At 35.6% G+C, this 18,364-nt stretch overlaps 1 protein-coding gene across 1 annotated transcript in view; it reads right to left on the bottom strand.

Annotated features, from left to right (window-relative positions):
* DCC (DCC netrin 1 receptor) overlaps window positions 1-18,364 on the bottom strand; it is a 603,848-nt gene that overhangs the window by 227,377 nt on the left and 358,107 nt on the right. The window contains exons 10-12 of the mRNA XM_087819312.1: window positions 16,354-16,502; window positions 14,600-14,738; window positions 7,499-7,548 (exon numbers count right to left, since the gene is read on the bottom strand). Coding sequence (XP_087675438.1) covers window positions 7,499-7,548; window positions 14,600-14,738; window positions 16,354-16,502 — 338 coding nt within the window. The remainder of the gene's footprint in view (window positions 1-7,498; window positions 7,549-14,599; window positions 14,739-16,353; window positions 16,503-18,364) is intronic.

Here is an 18,364-nt window from a genome sequence, read left to right as displayed (position 1 = left end):
ACACAACTGGCATTCCTGATTGTATTTCTAGGAGTTTTTTTAAATTCAAAATATCCCCCAAATAATTTATCATTCACTTTAAGCCACTTTTTTCTCCACTCATCCTCAGCTCATTAAACAATGCTACCACCCACTCAGTTTTTTGTAGCCCAGGTCTCATACCTACTCTTGATTCATTTCTTCTCCCTGCTCTTTATGTCTAATCCATCAGCCAATCTTATTGGCTGTACATCCAAAACATGCCATGATTTTTTCTACCTTTTTAGTCATCTGTTCTGACTCCTGGTTCCATCTAAAATAACCCGACATAGATGACTCAATTGTCTCCTCATTGGTCTCCCTGCTTGCACTCTGCCAATCTCCAATAATTTTCCTCAAAGCAATTTGACCTTTTAGAAAGCTGAAGGAGACCATTCCCTTTTAGAAAAACCTTCTTCTTCATCCACAGAATGAGGTCTCAATTTGTGCCATGTCCCATAAAGCCCCGCATGACCTGACCCTGACCCAGCAATCTGTGATCCCTTTGAGTTGCTGTCCATTCAGGTTCACAATCACGTACACAGTTTCCTTCTCAAGACTTTTACACTACTTGTTAGTGTTCCTTGAAATGATTTGCTCTGAATGTGCACAAACTGGTCCTTTTTTCATGTCTTGTCACAGCTGAAGTGTCGTCTCCTTAAAAGGCCTTTCCCTGAGAATCTGATTTAAACTAAGTTCTTCTCTAGCACATTACTGTGCTTAATTTTCTTCAGAGAAGTTTCCATTCTATGGTGTCAGTTGTTCATGTCTTCGTTTGCTTATCAGTCTATCTCCCTGTCCTTGAATGTAAGTAAACTCTTGGAAAGGAGATTGGACCACCATCATGCAGCTTTTTCAGCAATATGCACAGCTCAAAGTTAGTATTCCAGAAATTAGTTTAATGAATAACACTTATAAGGTTGTTATAAGAATTAAATGAAATACTGATTTAATTGCTTCTCACACTTGCCAGACACATTTGCTTCTCACATTTGCCAAAATACCTGTTGAAAAAGTTAGTTATTGCCTATTATTTTTATTATTATTATGTGCTCCTTATATATGTTTTAAGAATGTTAATTACAATAACTCATGCTAATGCCTGTAATCTTTCAGATGAAGTACTTGTATTTTAACAGTTGCTTTCAAATGTAAACAACATTTTAAGCTACATTAGTGAATTATATCTTTTGCTTATAGGCAAATGTTTCAACTCCTCTAAAACAAATCACATGGTTAGCAACTGCTTTTACTTACTGGCAGGACTGAACCTGTTCATGTCTTCTAACTAATCAATCATTCCAACTATACAAGAAACTTCCATGAACTAAATTAAAATCAGAGACCTTGTAACTAGACCTAGGTTCATTTAATTTAAGCCCATTATTAAACCTTCCACTTTTCAAAAATGTATGATGCGAGGGAAAGCTCATTAAACTTCTTGGAAAGGCTAAAGTGAGCTTTGCCTTTGGAGCCAACCAGAAATGGAGCCATTGAAAATGTGTGTGATGAAGTACAAATTACAAGGTGATATTAAAGTGGGATTAGAACTCAAAAGAGAAGGGTATTCTATCACATATTTTAGACTCTTCATCAAAATTCTTTGTGAAGATATACTAAATGGCTGTGACCAAAAATGTTCCCCTGAATTAGTTTCCTCACTCTTTGATAAAGTCAGTCAGCGTACAGAAAGTAGAATGCCAGGGCCGGGGGGGTGGGGGGTGGGAAGGGATGGGGTGTCAATAGCTGATGGGTACAGAGTGCTAGTTTGAGAAGATAAAAGTTCTGGAGATGGAGGGTGGTGGCTGTCACAAAACAAAGTGAATATACTTATGTCACTGAACTGTACACTTAAAAATGGTTAAAATGGTAAATTTTGTTCTCTCATTTTAACCCAATAAAGCAGCTATCAATTTTTTAAAATGTAAGTAGAATAGCATGTATCTTAAGATGGTTCTATCCTAATTACAGACCAAGCACAGTTTTATTTTTGGGAGAGTCTCATAAATTACTATATGTGGTCCGATTTTAATAAAATATAAACATTTATATTCAGTCTATTCTACAAATTCAAGACAAAAAGAGAAAGACTACACTGTAAGGACTATCAGGAAACATTACCTTCCTTATAACTATGCTCCTGTCCTCATCCCCTTCCCCAAACTGTTTCAGCTGTAATTCCCTGGACATTAGCTATGTTCAAAGAACAGTCAGGTAATGAATCAATCAGGAGTCAATAAAATAAACACCAGAGATCTAAGTCTCCTTTAACTGAATTGATGGATAACTGTACCAAGCACTGTGTTCAAACAGAAATCTCTGTGTGTTATGACTGAGCACAAATACCAGTGTTTGTGAGTAAAAGCATTATCGTATTTAAATTGTCCATCAGTAAGCAAATGCCAGTTTCTAAGTTATTGTGAAACGGAACCAATCATCTAGGGTCTCCCATGTATCTTCTTTCTCCACACTAAATCCATTGCAGAAACCCATTATATTTGTGAGGGAAGGACTCAGAGCTCTGGCTCCACAAAACTCAGTCCCAAAGTGTATTTTATGAAGGATTTAGGATGATTCAGAAAGAATCAAACTTATGATTTTTTTTCAAGAGCTACCTGAGGCACATGCCTCTATATAGCATACAGCAGGGAGACTGCCATTTACGGGAAGTGTGGTGAGCCTGCACGGGGGGTCCCAGGTCACCTGTGTCAAGGTTTTCAGGGAGGTGTACGCAGGAGGGAGCAATGGGAATTCAAGTGCCCTCTGCACAGCCAAGAGAAGACAACCCAAATTTCAGACAGGAAACCACAGAGGACCTGCTAACGAACGTCATAACTCCCATTCCCTCTTTGTTTTCCATTCTTCTAGTTCCTCCCCTTCTCTTCATTTTCACACTTTTGCTCACAGTACCTAACAAGTGGGTGTCCCAGATGGGGGTCAAATGCAAATGACTCACTCACTATTCACTTGGCTATTACTTCTGTTGAAAGGAGAATTATCACTAACTAGCCCAAGGACAGGAGACAGAGACCTCAGCCTAAACCCACCTGTCACACCACATCTCCTGAAGCATGCCCCTCTGAGGTTAGTTACCCCAGGATACCACATTTAGATTTTCTCTGTATTGTTTTTTCTTTTTAAAAAAAGATGGTAAAACATCTGGGGTCAAAATGATCAGTTTGTTGCTGGGAGTTGAAAGTAGCTGTTTAAGTTCTCCCTTTGGGTAGTATCTGGGTGAAGGGAATTGTATGATCGCTAAACTAATTTTCAAGTTATTTAAGCATGCCAAATCCTGCTGGCACCCAGGGAGTGAGATGCTTTAAGATGCAGGGAGAAACCAGTCGCATTTTCTACTGTTGCAGAGAAGGCACCACACACACTATGGACCTGTGAATGACTAACTGGGTACCAGCTTTCAGAAATGCAGCCCAATGACATCCACACATATGCACCTGGTGCCAAGGATAAAGGTTTCAGCAATAAAGAGGTCTGCATCGATGTAAGAAGGGGAATCCAATATTCTGCTCTTAAAAAATCTAAACTTGTACAACAATCTATTACAGGGTGGTATTTGTATTGTTTTTTAAATTTCAGTTTAATATTTCCTTCCTTACAATCACCCTCTAGCATTCAGTTGACAAATATCTGAACTTGTCTGTTATGTTCAATATATTTTAGCTAATATAGTTGTACCATTTTCTCTAATTCTGTAAAGTTAAAATGACTGAGAACCTAACAAGTGGAAACACAGTTACAGATGTTGGAGCCACGAGAGATTTCAGCTATGATCTCTCCAACTCTCTGATTTTATCAATGAGGCTATAACGTCAACTTTGAAGAGTTGGAATAGGTTAAGTGTGATTAGATAAAAAGTGAATTTCATGACATGTTTTCCTACTAAATGGTGAGCTCCATAGAGGCAAAGCCTGTTCATGTCTTTAGCATTATACACAGATATAGATATAGATAGATATAGTAGATATATAGTACCCAGTATTATATATATAACAGTCTATATATATATATATATACATATGTGTGTGTATATATATATATATATTAGACATTTGGTAAGTACATAGTAATGTTGAATAAAGAAACGAAACTGAGATACAGTGACTTTACAAAGAGGTAGTAAAAGAGCCCAAGAATCTTGAACCTCAGATTCTCTAAATGATCTGATTCCCAGAGTTTTTGTGTGGGAACACAGGCAAATACTTAAGTCGCAACTTAATAAACTCTTTGCATTCCATTAGCCTGTGCTTTATATGCTAGTCAACTACTTAAGTTATAATATTTCTTCAAATCATAATTAAATTTCAAAGTAAAATCTTAAGCAAATTATTCTTATAAAAGTATTTTTTAATAAAACAGGCACATTTTAAAGCCCATACTATAAAGTACTATTTTCTTGCCTTATAAAAGTATTATTTATTGTCAACAAAATTTTAGTGCAACATATAACCATCTATTCATGACTTATTATTACTTAAAACTAGTATCTATAGTGTAAGTCATTCCTTCAAAACCAAACTTGTGTTTACACCTACCCTGCAGAAAGGATACACAGTCTTTTCTGTGGTTACAGCTACACTCCATTTTCAAGCACAAGAGTAACAAATTTCCTCTGGTTCTTTTACCTAAATGTATAAGGTACTTGATCATGATTTCTTGGTCCAACTGGCTTCAAGTGGCCATAACCCTAACAAGTACTTATAAATGTGACTTCTCAGTTTTATATACAGAAATCCTAGCCATCTCTGGGCAAAAATATTAGAACCACCAAATTTCTTCACTGCTTGTCAATAAAATGATCAATTATGTTTTATAACTGCAAATTTGATGTAGAATAACATTTTAAAATAGGATTCTGTTCCTTCTATATTAAATAAAAATCCTAAGTAAAACAAATAACATAACAGTCATAATTCTGTTAGTCTAAAAGAATACAATACTTATTCAACTACACTGCTTCTTTTTAAGTAAATTTTATTTCTTGAAATGGTATTAGTCAGGTGTAAATATCAGTATATTTGAGAACTGTTGTTTCAAACGAAAGAAGACTATCAAAATAGAATACTGTTTTTGTCTTTCTTGGCATCAACATATTGGGAATGACAAAAATGTTTTGATCATCTAGTTTCTTTCCTTTTGGTAACAATTCAAGGAAAATAATTTATAAGTTATAATTCCTTAAAAGCTAGGAAATAAGATAACAAAGGGAGGGAAAGGAGAGGTAGAGGCTTTCCGGCACCTAGGCCATCTGCATTCATTCCGAGAAGCTAATGAACAAGATAAATTTTCTAGCAGTGCAATGTTCCGAAGATAATTACAAGAGGATAGAAACAGAGGTGTTTGTATTGGGGTGCTGGAAGCACTGCATATTATAGGAGAGTAAGGGCTGTGGTATTTGTGTGTGTGTGTAAATAGATGATAGATAAACAGATGATAGATAGATGACAGATAGGTAGATAGGTAATAGATAGGTAGACAGACATATATAGTGTGTGTATAGATATAGATATTGATATATAGATAGATATAGATAAACATATGTAGATGTAGATATATAGATATATTGAAAAAGTCACTTTTGCAATCCAAGAATTTCCTCCTAGGAAAGTAATAAACTCATATTCAAATACAGTCAGCATCCAGGGTCGCTCAGTAATGCCTTATTCACATTTCAGAAAAAGACATTCACCCTTAGCTGGAGTAGGCTTTTAAGGGATAGAAGCACACACATAAAATAGCTCATATCAATTTCTATGTTTTGTCCTGGAAGAAAGATGTGATGTGGATAAAAATGCCAATAAAAATGAGTCATTAAAAAAGAGAAATTACAGTATGCTTTCCAAATTTCATTCATTGACAACCTACAATAACTGTAGAAATCTTTTTTACTTTAATTTGGCAATCTCTTAATTTGAGCGGTGCATCTGTAAAACATTTATTGTTGAGGCAAACAATGTACTTTTTAGGGTCATGTTTATTTATGGTTATTTTCTGTTAGCTTTTTTCCCCCATAAGTTCACTTATTTTATTCCTTCTCATTTTAAATTTGTCGCACTACTTCATATCCAATGTATTGCTTAAAAGGCTAACAATTTTACAGACATTTCACTAGCTCCAAAAGATAAATTCGTATGAGAGTAAAATCTGATCAAAGTCACCAAAATATGGCTACATCAGAGATTTCTGCAAAATATGGCAAAGATTTGTACATTGCTTGAAAAAGTAGTTACTGCCATTGAGTTTGGTCTACTGTATATGCTCTATTACTGCTTCCTTGTGATAAATCAATAAGGCAGGCATCAGTACTCATAATACATGAATAGAGAAACTGATGTTTGTTGAGTTTTGAAACTTTTCTAAGATCACATACAGATATTCAAAGGGAAAGCTAGGGTTAAACACCAGAGTATGAGTTTCTGGAAGACCCACGTAACTCCCCTGCTGTCTCCAGAGCTTAGAGACCAGTTAGGCCAACCTTCCAACCCAGGCCCAGGTATGGCGAAGTGATTCCCTGAGTGCAGACAGCGAGGTCCTGTCAGAGCTGAGTCAGACCAATCCTTGTTTGCTTCTCTCTACTGTAGGGTTTGGGCTGGTTTTCACCCCTGAGACACACTTGAAATAAGGAGATGTTTCTAGAAAGCTGACTTCTGGCATTAGGTTCTTTTCTTCAGCTATAACTAGCCTAATGTAAACCCTTTTGAAAATTATATCAACTTTGCAGACCGGCAAGCATTATCCATTGCTTCATAACCTTATTGGACATCAAGTAAAATCTGATCAAAGTCACCGAAATATGGCTACATCAGAGATTTTTGCAAAATATGGCAAAGATTTGTACATTGTTTTAAGTAGCAGTTACTGCCATTAAGTTTGGTCTACTGTATATGCTCTATTACTACTTCCTTGTGATAAATCAATAAGGAAGGCATCAATACTCATAATACATGAGTATTGGACATAAATATAACCTTATTGGACATCAAGAACAGCCTTCGACGTCTATTTTCGTAAGGTAAGGATAAAGACCATGATGAAGCATTCAATTCTAATTAATCAGTCAGCAAGCAAAGTCTTTCAATTGTTTCATTCATTCATTTTTTTTTTTTTTCTTTTTTAATCCTCACTTGAGGATATTTTTTCCATTGCTTTTCAGAGAGAGTGGAAGGAGGTGTTTTATTTATTCTTATTATCAATTGTTCCACCTAGAATATTACTGGGAAGTGTCAGTAAATAGACCTTTTTCATTCCCCTGTTTAATCATTATAACATCTATAAAATCAAGTGTAAAAGTAAACATATTCTCCCTGTACTTAATTCAAGTGTGGTGGAAGAAGATGAGGGGTCAATGCCAGTCACTGAGAAATTCTGGGACATTTCTTCAGGAGGGGATGCCATTCACCCCGCGATTGCTGAGCAAAAGTTACACGTGTACAGGTAACAAACGGTGAGCATTTCCACAACTTACCCTGGAGTTAACCACTTCCAGCGAGACGTTCTGAGGTGGGGCACTTGGCACTAAAAGGAACAAAGCAAGGTGAGGTGTTACTGCCAGAGTCCGAAAGAGAGGCGACAACCCTCGGAAATGTCTTTTTCACAGCTCATACTGACAGCTAGGTTGATCTAGGTGGCACTTTAAAATTTTCCAGGAGAGGTAAAAAATAACTGCATTTGTTAATTTTTACTCACTTGGTGGGCCGGTTATCTACCTAGGGAGCCCTCAAAACTATTAGGCAAGAGAGCACCGGCCGTGATACCAAATAGTGACATTTAATCACAGCTTTCTGGCAATAACCTTCTGAGAGAAACCAATAAAAACACACAGGAGGTTTCCTAGAGTGGTTTTAAAGGCTTAAGATATTGTGCATTTCAGGATCTGCATGGTTTCAGGACGAAATAGGTCGTCATTCTAAGTCACTCCTGTTGCTAAATCCTTTAATGCAATCTTTATCTCTTAAAAGGTGAAAAGAAGAAATACCACTTTCCCCCCCCTAGCTGTATGTAATTAAGCCCCTGTGTCACAGATTCACATTACCAAATGGCATTCAGTGAGTTAATTCTATCAACAAAGGAGTTTATTTATCTTTGTGGATTTTCTAGGCATCTTGTTTCTCTTGCCTGCATTTGATTGTCCCACTGCTCATGAAAGAAGGAAGAACTTACACAGTTTTCTTTACAACCCTTATCATGAATGTTTATTGTATCAAAAAGTGAATATTCTATCATGTGAGAAATTCAAAGAAAACCATTCACTGAACGGCTGTTCTGTGTCAGGGCACTATTCTAGATGTCTTAGATGAATAATAATAATAATAATAATAATAAAGCTATCTGTCCCACAATAGGCTTAGAAGCAGCATTCGAGAAATGTTTCATACATTTTAATCTATAAAATGAGTAGTACCTATCCTTGTTCATGATAAACTGGTGAATTTAATGGAGACGAAATGTTCTTAGCATTTGCAAGAATTCTTTGTCATGCTCCCTTTTCCTTTACTTAAACATGGACAGTATCTATGTTTTTCTCGGGTACTTATATTTTACCCCAAATTTATTTATGCCCTAGTCTGATTTTACCTTCTGAAGTGTAATCACCATAATGGCATGATAGAGGTATTATTAATCTTTATATCCTCTAAACTGACATTCAATTAATATTTACCGACTCAATGATTACATGAGCGAATGAGTACTTACTTAAATATTAGCTCCCAGGCCTTTCTGAACAGGGTGGGAATTGAAATCACTTATTTTGCTTTAATTTTGAACTTGTCTTAGTGCTTTTTATAAAGGCTGTAGCTAATGTAGCTTGTGATAAATTGCTTACTGGAAGCTTGTTTTTCATGAATTACATCAAGTATTCTTTCAAAAAATATTTCATAATTTAGGAAATAGGCTTTGTTATTTAATTTCTTCTAGTTCATATTATGGTTTTCTTATCAAATGCAGAATATAAGCCCCCACAGGGACCAGCATTTTTGTCCCTTTAGCTACTACATCCCCAGTACCAACAAGAGCCTGGCACACTCAGCAAATAGTTGTTGAAGAAGTTAATAAATAGAAAGTGGTAAGGTATTTAAAAATCTTTTTCATATTTAGGGTTTCTGTCACCACAAGTTTTTGTCTTGCAATTTTTTGATTAAGTTATAGCATGTGTGTAATAAAATGCACAAGTCTTGAATGTCTAACTTGAGAAAGTTGTATGTGTGTTCCCATTTACACACCACTGAGATCAAAGGACAGAACATTTATAGTCCCCTGGAAAGTTCACTTGCATCCCTTCCCAGTCATGCCACTATTCTGACTTCTAACTCCATCATTAGTTTAACTTGCTCCTGAACTTACTAAAAATAAAATCACAATTGTTTTTTATCCAGGCTGGCTTCTTTTGCTCATTTCAGTTCTTGAGATTCTTTCATGTGGTTGCATGTAGCAACATAGTTTGTTTCTATTTTTTAATTACTCTCTAGTATTATAATAGTAGTATATGACTATTCTCTTTTATACAGAGTGTCCCAAGTATGTATAAATATGTTAAATAACTATTAATTACAATGGGTTAAATTTGAAAAGAAACACCAATTGAGCTATCAAAATATGTGTATACATTTTGGGGGGGACACCCTCTATTTATCTATTCTACTGATTAATGATATTTGAACTATATCCAGTTTGGGGCTATAAGAATAAATCTGCTTGAATATTCTTGTACATGTCTTTTGGTGGACAGTTATACTCCTTTCCTCCCTTATATATCAAGGAGTAGAAATACTGGTAAGAGGAGAAACCCCTATGGGGGTGAAACATAGGCTAAGCTTCAATAGATGTAAAGTTTACCAAAGTGGTTTTACCAATTCACACTCCTACTAAGAGTATAGCAAAGTTCTAGGTGCTCCATATCTTTACCAACACTGGGTATTTTCAATTTTTAAAATTTTAGTTATTTGCTAGGTGTATAGTGTTTTATTTTTTAAATTAAATTTATTAGGGTCACATTGGTTAATAAGATTGTATAGGTTTCAGGTGTAAATTCTATGATACATGATCTGTATATTGCATTGTGTGCCCAACACCCAAAGTCCAATCTTCTTCCATCACCATATATTTGACCCCCTTTTTTACTACCCACCCACCCGTTCCTTCCCTCTGGTCCACCATACTGTTCTCTGTGTCTATGAGTTTTGTTTGTTTGTTTTACTTGTTTGTTCATTTGTTGCTTTTAGTTTTATATCCCACCTCTGAGTGAAATCAGTTTTAACCTGCATTTCCCTGAAGACTAGTAATGCTGAACATCTTTTCACATGTTCAGTGGCATTTGGATATCACTTTTTGTGGAGTTTAAAAAATATGTTTTTATTAACATAGATTAGTTTCCCCAAAAATCTCACCTCTAAAATTTTTATTATTTTAAATCTTAAATTCCATTTTTATGTTACTATCACTAACATATTAAGATATTAATTTTCTCAAGAGCTAAAATAATCAGAAGGGCTCTTCTGTATGTGGCAGCCTCCATCTCGTCTCAGCTCTACAAAGGATGTGCTAATGAAACAGAGCTTCCCTAAGCTGCCCTCACAGGCCCCTGGGCATCCCAGTCAGCCGCCAGGGAAGGGAAGGATACAGATGCCTTAGCAAGATCATCTCTGCATACCCTTTCTTAAAAAGAAAAGTTTAGAGATCGGCAGGAAATAACAATGGTGTCTGTAATCAGGACTAAACTAACTGATCTCCTTCAATGAGGAGGAATTTAAATTATTCTGTAAAGAATTGTTTGAAAGTTTGGAGCACTTTACTACTAAGTGATAATCAACCACTTCTTCAACATAAAAAAATCTTTCTACTTTATATTTCACATGATATTGTAATATTTACATGGCATATACTTATGATGTTACACCCACTTTTTCACAATTAAATAGTATCAAAATATAATTTCAGTAACACTAGCTGGGTTTATGATAGGTGACTGAATTTTGGAGGAAGGGGAAGGTTGCTTAAATTTACCATACATTTTGTTCTAGGTATTGTGCTAGTTGATATGTAACCCTCCAATGTCATTTTAATGTAAGTTTATAAATGGTACTTCCAGAAAGCCAAGAATATACAGGAGAAAGGATACAAATATGTACTTCTTTTTGTAACTACCACAATTTGATAAGTATCAATATTATTTCCTGTATTGGGAAGTGAAAGCCATAAAGTCCTAAAGGTGGACTTACATCATGTTGTTGATGTGTTTTGTCTATTTTTTGGTGGTATAAATCTCTCTTACTTTCCATTGATAGCACACTGGCTATTCTTGCCTTGCTTAGTCAGGAAAGAAAGTAGAGAATTTTTTCTATAGTAATTTTTGTTATCAATTGCTATGCCCTCCTTTTCACTATCAATTCCCATAGCATTTACAGATAAATAACAATACATAGGATTGTATGCTTGGTAGAAGTGGAATCCACATTTATCTGGGCTTTTCTTTATTTCCCTTCTCATTTGACAAGGTTTCATTGGCTCATGAGGCAGAAGGAAAGAACATAGTTCATTGCTTTTTTTCTCTGAAATGTCAAACAATTTATCATTTACAACAGGTTCATTAAAGCCAACCAAAGGGGTTTGGTCTGGAATCTCCTCTCTAGATGGTGGAGCATGCTGGTTTCAAACCCATGGTGATGAGTCATTCTGTAGAGTAGATCAACTTCCCACATCTGTAAATGAACCTCTGTACACAGAGTCACTTGGATTCCTTCCCTTAGCAGTGTGTGCTGTCCTCGACACATAATTTATGAAATGTAATAAATCATATATAATTATGAGCTTTTTACTTGAGTGAACTAATATGAGACATTTATTATAGAATAAGAAAAACTCACGATATTTCCATATTGACCTGCCTCTTTATTTACTAATTTATGTGACCTGGTTTTACTTCTTACTAATTTTTGTGATCTCTATCTTAACTTTCTCATCTGTAACATCAGATAAAATATAGTATTGTGAGAATAAAAGTAAAAATACAAAGTGCTTAGAGCAGGACCTTGCAATAATAAGTACTCTATAAATACTAGTGATAACAGTAAGAAGCGCATTCCTGTAAGTTAAGTTTGCCTATGAAATTGGTCACTCTGCTTTTGGACACAGGGAAAGATTTCATGGGCACTAATAAATGTTAATTAATTCCTCAAATCTTTTAATGACCTACCCATGTCAACTCATACAAAAGATAGTGTTTGGGAACAAATTGGCAAAACTAGTCCCATTCTACAGGAGATACGAAGCTGCCTAGGTTGATGCTCTACAATCCCAAATGGTTTGAAGAAGTGGGCCACTGTAAACCAATTATACACTAGGGAGAGGAATTTGAACAAAAAAAAATGTTTTTTCCCAGAAAAACAATTAAAAGAGAGCTAAATGAGAGAGGACAGCTCATCAGGATAAAAATCTTTATAAGCATCCTAGATAACAGGGATACAAATAATATTTGCATTTCATTTTTGCTTTTATTGAATTCTTCTATGGCCCTCATATACATTTTTTTATGGTAAGGATTCCTCTGACCTAATAAGAAATATGATTATCTCCATAACACACATGCATTTAGACACAGACATATGTTAAATTAGCCACACAAATGGAAAGTCCTAAAGATAGGCTTACACATCCAAACATTTGTACACGTTTGGCTGGACTGTCTGGCTTTTTCAATGAATATTTGCTGAATTAAAAGGAATACACACATGACCTCAACATCATCCCTCAAATGAGTAGCGTGTACTATATAATGAGGAAAAGGGACACGCTCATTGGCATAGATCACATTTACTAAATACCTAGATATAGGTCATGCTCATGTTTGAGGTGTTTGCATGGATTAGCCCATTTAATTTTCACATCTCCCTTTTATAACATCCAGAAAGTCAAGGGGAAACGGGCTTGATTGAGACTGGGAAGTAGGTGACTATTAAATGTGATTAAATACGTATTTACAGGATGTGTGACCTCAGCATGAACAGCTTCAATAGAGAGGAGACATCACACTGAGTCAGAAAGAAGGGGTCTAGATGACAAGGAAATGGAAGCCAAGAGTGCAGGGGGTTTTGCTGGAAATTAAGAGATGACTTGATTGTAAAGATGAATGCAGACATGTTCAGGGAGCCCAGGTCAAGAGGACCATGATGTTCCTGTTTTCCCCTATCAAATGTATCTAATAGAGAAAAGTTGGGGTCCCTTGCACAGTGATGCTTGCTAGATAAAGATCATGAAATTCTTTAATATAGTGACAGACATTTTCTAACTCCTGAATGTTGCAACATTTCCAGATGATAATTCTTGGACTAATAAGTAATAATCTATCTTTCTCACTTATGACATTTAAAACCTAAGTGGAAAATAGGGCCACAGTATTACAGTTCAGAATGTGAATGAAATTTACATAAATTATGTAAAATATTCATTTTCATTTGTTTTCCTCTTATTTTTGTAATTATAAGTTGTGAAGCAATTTATTCTGCCAACAAATACTCTGGTCTGTCTTCAATAACAGAATCAGTTGGATGGGCATAAGAATTACATTAAAAATGAAGAGGTGTCATATATAAAACATTTTTTTAAATTGAAATTGCAAATGAGTGTTACTCATGTGTCTTTTTCGCATCACCCTTAATAACACGAATGCCCTTCCTCATTCCACTGATATTATATTGTGTGAAGTGTCTGCCCAGATACTTTCCCAGATTAAAGAACGGTGGATTGGTCAAGGAATCACAAGCTAGTGTCATTTTTTTTTTGAAATTCGAAGATTAATAATTTATAGAATTACAGTCACCAACATGGAAACCAGGGCTGAAAAGAAATAGCTTGTTGCCTTTTTAATATTCATGGAGGTCACATCTTTGCATTTCTACACCTGCCTGAATTTTAACTGACCCCACATCCTACACTCTGCTGTACTTTATTTTGACTTTTTATTAAATTTCCCAACATTTCATTATCACCCATTTCTTAGATTTCTAATTTCCTCTGCTATTGCTTTGTCAAATCCACCCTCTTCCTTAAGTCTTCCTCCTCTTTTTCATGACATTTAAGAAAGTATGTGTAATCTTTCATTTATTAGGCACAGGACAATTAAATGTATACGTTTTTATACTCAGTTGTAATACAAAATTCTCATGCTATACTTTCAAATTAAAATGCATATGTGGGAGAATTGTCCATCATTTAAACTTTTAGTCATCTGCCTTTTTTAAGAACGATAAATAAAATAAACATGCCAATGTATGTAGTCCAAATAATGAACAAATATGTTGTGTTAATAGAAATACAGAATGACACAAAAAATTCCTTTGAGCTCTTTGGCAGTAGCCACACTTTGAAGATGACCCATGAGGACATCCTCATTTAAGAAAGTTTAAATTTGACTGTAAAAGTTTGAGTGAATCAGACAAATTTCTAATGTACGCTAACATATCCCATAAGGTTTCCATTGGGAGACCTTGAAAATGAAATCTATGACATATACATGACATTATTTGATAATCGCAACAAATATATGAGTCAAGTGTTACTGTCTATAACTCACCATCAGAAAGCGTAACCACTGTTACGTCGTCCGTGGAGACTCCTGGCCCATAGCGATTATAAGCTAGGAATCGAAGAGTATATTCCGTGAATTTTTTCAGGCCTTCCAGCTTATAAGACAGTCCATCAACCTCTATATTCTGGAGACATAAAATGCCAAAACTGTTATTCAAGAAGCACATTAAAGCAGAAATGGCAGCCATTCTGTTCAGTTGGTAAATTGGATATTAGACTCTTACTCACAAAACTACACTCTGGCTTTATAACGAGTTGTTGTAAAGCCTGCTTGTGACATACACTCCCCCACTAAAGCCCAGACCACTCTGTAGACTCCTAGTTAAAACAGCACCATGCTATTTTTACAGTCATTAAGTTCCAATTTGTTTAACACCAACTAATGCATTGAATAGTGTGCCCACACTGAGCCCCTGGCATGCAGAAGGCAGCTTGTAAATCCAGGGGAACAGGGAGCTGCTCCTGTACCCTTAGTGATGTAGTTCCCCATGAAACAGTAGATTTCTTTCTTCCCTGGCTGAAATATCCCCACGTCTCTTAAAACTGACAGATAGTTGGCCACAATTTTTATCTGTCAAAATGCTGTGAGGTAGGTTTGCCTCTGTTCTCAGCCCTTCACAGCGGCAGAAATGAGGTGCTGAAGGTGAAGGTCACTGAGCAATCAGAGCCACAAGACCCATTACTTAGCTCTCCACAGCGACCCCCTCATTCACATCTATCTTGGGAAACATCATTTTGGAATTTATTTAAATGGACTGGTGATATGCATTATTGAAGAGATAAAACATGTAGAAAAGTGGAGAGAGTAGAAAGATGAAAATAAGAGCTAAAGAGCAAGCAAAAAACCAGAATGAGTGGTTACGTAGGAGGAACTCTTAGTAATTCTTATTTTACAATATGACTTGGGAATTAGATCTATTTCTGAATAGAACTGTTGCAAAACAATTTTTAAAATGAAAGACCTCTATCACGCAGTTTATGTGGAAGCGTGAAGAGCACACTAGGCTTGGCAAACTTCACAACAAACCCAGGATCTCTGCTGTCCCAAGGTCACCTCTCTGACTTACCCATTTAGCTGCACACTTTCCTATACATCTTTTTGCCTATGAAGTTGAGAATCATATATATGTCACAAAAGAGAACTGCTGAGTTCCCTGTGTCTCCCTAAAGACTGATTCACTATTACTTGACCTGAAAATACAGTTTGCCTGTTTTTGGGTGTCTGTACTAACTACAGATTGGAAACAAAATGTAAGAAAAATGAAGATAGCCTTCTAGAGTAAGGCAGACTGAAAAAAATGAAATTGATAGGTGACAGTTTGAGGGTGAGGAGAAGACAGAAATACCATCAAATACATGAGAATGAAAACAGCAATTGGGGTGAGGTCAATGACTGTAAGATAAATGCTCCCTTAGGGTAAGGGCTGAAAATACAAATGCTTTCTGGGACCAGACGAGTTAATACAAATGTAGTTACACTGGCCCAGGCACCTACACACTCAAACAAAACATTGGTATCTTTTCTGTTGATTCATCTCATTACCCATTTGCTCTCTTAGCACCAGAATTCAATTAAATTGCTCAACATTTCCAGTAACAGGTACTTTAAAACTAATCAGTTATCCAACTGATGTGCTGGACACTGGACTAGACTTCAAGAGCTTACAGATCGATCGCTTATTTCTCTAGCCCTAGAGCCATCCAACAGGTGGCAGGGGTGGGGCCCATTTCCTCGCCTACCTGTTCCTTCCCCGTGGACACCTCAGTGCAGAACAATCTGTAACCTTGAACCGGACCATTTGCATAGGCAGGGGGCTCCCAGGTAATAAGTATTGAGGTAGGTGAGGTAGATACAGCTTGCAGGTTTTCTACTGGCCCTGGAACTTGCACTGTACACAAGAGAAGTTGATTAGTATAAGAGGATTCTCTTTCTCAAAACAATAAGAATTACATCTTTTACAGGTCAAGGAAATTATGGCAGCATGTAGTATTTTTAAAACCATATGAAATAGGAATGTAAAACTATAAAATATGCCGTAACGAAATTTTAGTTATTTCTCATTTTAGAATTCAGAAGAGGATTTTACTCATCTAAATTTCTTATTTCATTTTACAGTTGAAAAAACTGGTCAAAGAGTGTAAGTGACTAGGATAATAGCAGAAAAAGATGGGGCTCTTAATCTAAATTCTTCGTCTGGAAAATGTTCCACTATGTCAGTATGCTTTGGCCTGAGCATTGCTAATAGCTGCAGAGGGAAAAGAGGAACTACAATGAAAATACTTGCACATCTTGTTTCTACTTACAATTCAAATAAGCAGCGCAGCTATGGATAATTTACCACATTCATTGTCTTTACGTCAGCATTTTAAAGTCTTGTCCAATTCTGGGTCCTTTACATTAATTTCAGCATTTAATTTTCAATTTTACTTTCTAGTATTCCATTTTCTCTCATAAGGATGACTTAACTTAATCAAGGGTAAGTAACTTCCTCATTAAAGTAATTAGATAGAACAGGTCTACAATCACTTAAGCAAATGCTTGTGTCCAGATGTGTTTTCAGATCCAGGAATTTTCAAGTTTTAGGAAGGTAAAATAGTGGATATGCAGTGTTTCATGTAAGACCCTTGGTAGGGTCTGTGGTAGCACCATTGTCAGATCATATATTTTCAGCAAAACATATGATATTCATGCCAAATCGATTTATTAAAGACTATACATAGTCTAGTGTAAGATCAGGTCTGGGTACAAAATGAGTTAAGAAAATCCTTTGGATTTCAAATTTGCAAATTTTGAACTTGTGCATATTTTTAATTTTTGCAAATATACCTAAATATAAATATAGGGTATGTAAACGAAATGTCCATGTTATTTATTGTAATCTAAAATAAATAAATAATTTCAGCATCGCAAGTATAACTGTGTTAACATGCCGTGTATGTTCCCTAGTCTTGGATGCCACCTAGCTTTGGACAGCTATACACTAAAGGCCTACATTACAATCCTGTGAGTTTGAACTTCCATAGCAAAATAGCATATGAAAACCTGGCTGACATATTTGATGATACATTTCTCAGATCTGCATTGAACCTATGTCTCTGGGTCATTTTTCAGAATTTGTTCCACAAAACCCAGCCCCCTTAAGGCAGTACTGCTCACACATTCATTTGGAAAAAATAAATATAGTCATATCAGAAACACATATTTTATGTCACTTTCACATATTTTCCCACCCGTTGCCAAACCATGAGAACCCTTATTATTGACAGTTGCATTCTTTTCAACTTAACAAATGATTGTTAACAATTTCTTAAAAAACTTATTTGGAAATCATTTGAAGCCTGCAATTTTAAGAATGAGAATAATACAAAGAACACCCATGTTCCCTTTACCCAGATGTACACGTTGTTAACACTTTGCTCTCTATATTTTAGCATTATCTACCTCTGTACATATACAGTCTTTTTATATATGTTCATAGATTGCATTATCACTTACTATTGTAGAGTCTATGTGTAGTAAGTGATAAAGGCTACCTATAATCTATATATAGTGATAGATGCACTATATAAATACATATTGAGAGACTATTTATCTATTATCTCTTGATAGAAAAAATTTATATCTATATCTCTCTATTCAGATAAAGTTGTAAACAAATAGCTCTTTATCCTTATACATTTTAGTGCATATTTCGTAAGCACTAATGTGTACATAAGCAATATAGTTATTAACTCCAGTGCATTTCATATT

The sequence above is a fragment of the Miniopterus natalensis genome, chromosome 7 (genome assembly GCF_054644295.1).
Source record: "Miniopterus natalensis isolate mMinNat1 chromosome 7, mMinNat1.hap1, whole genome shotgun sequence".
In the NCBI taxonomy this organism is placed as follows: domain Eukaryota; kingdom Metazoa; phylum Chordata; class Mammalia; order Chiroptera; family Miniopteridae; genus Miniopterus; species Miniopterus natalensis.
This window is presented reverse-complemented; position numbering and strand designations above follow the sequence as displayed.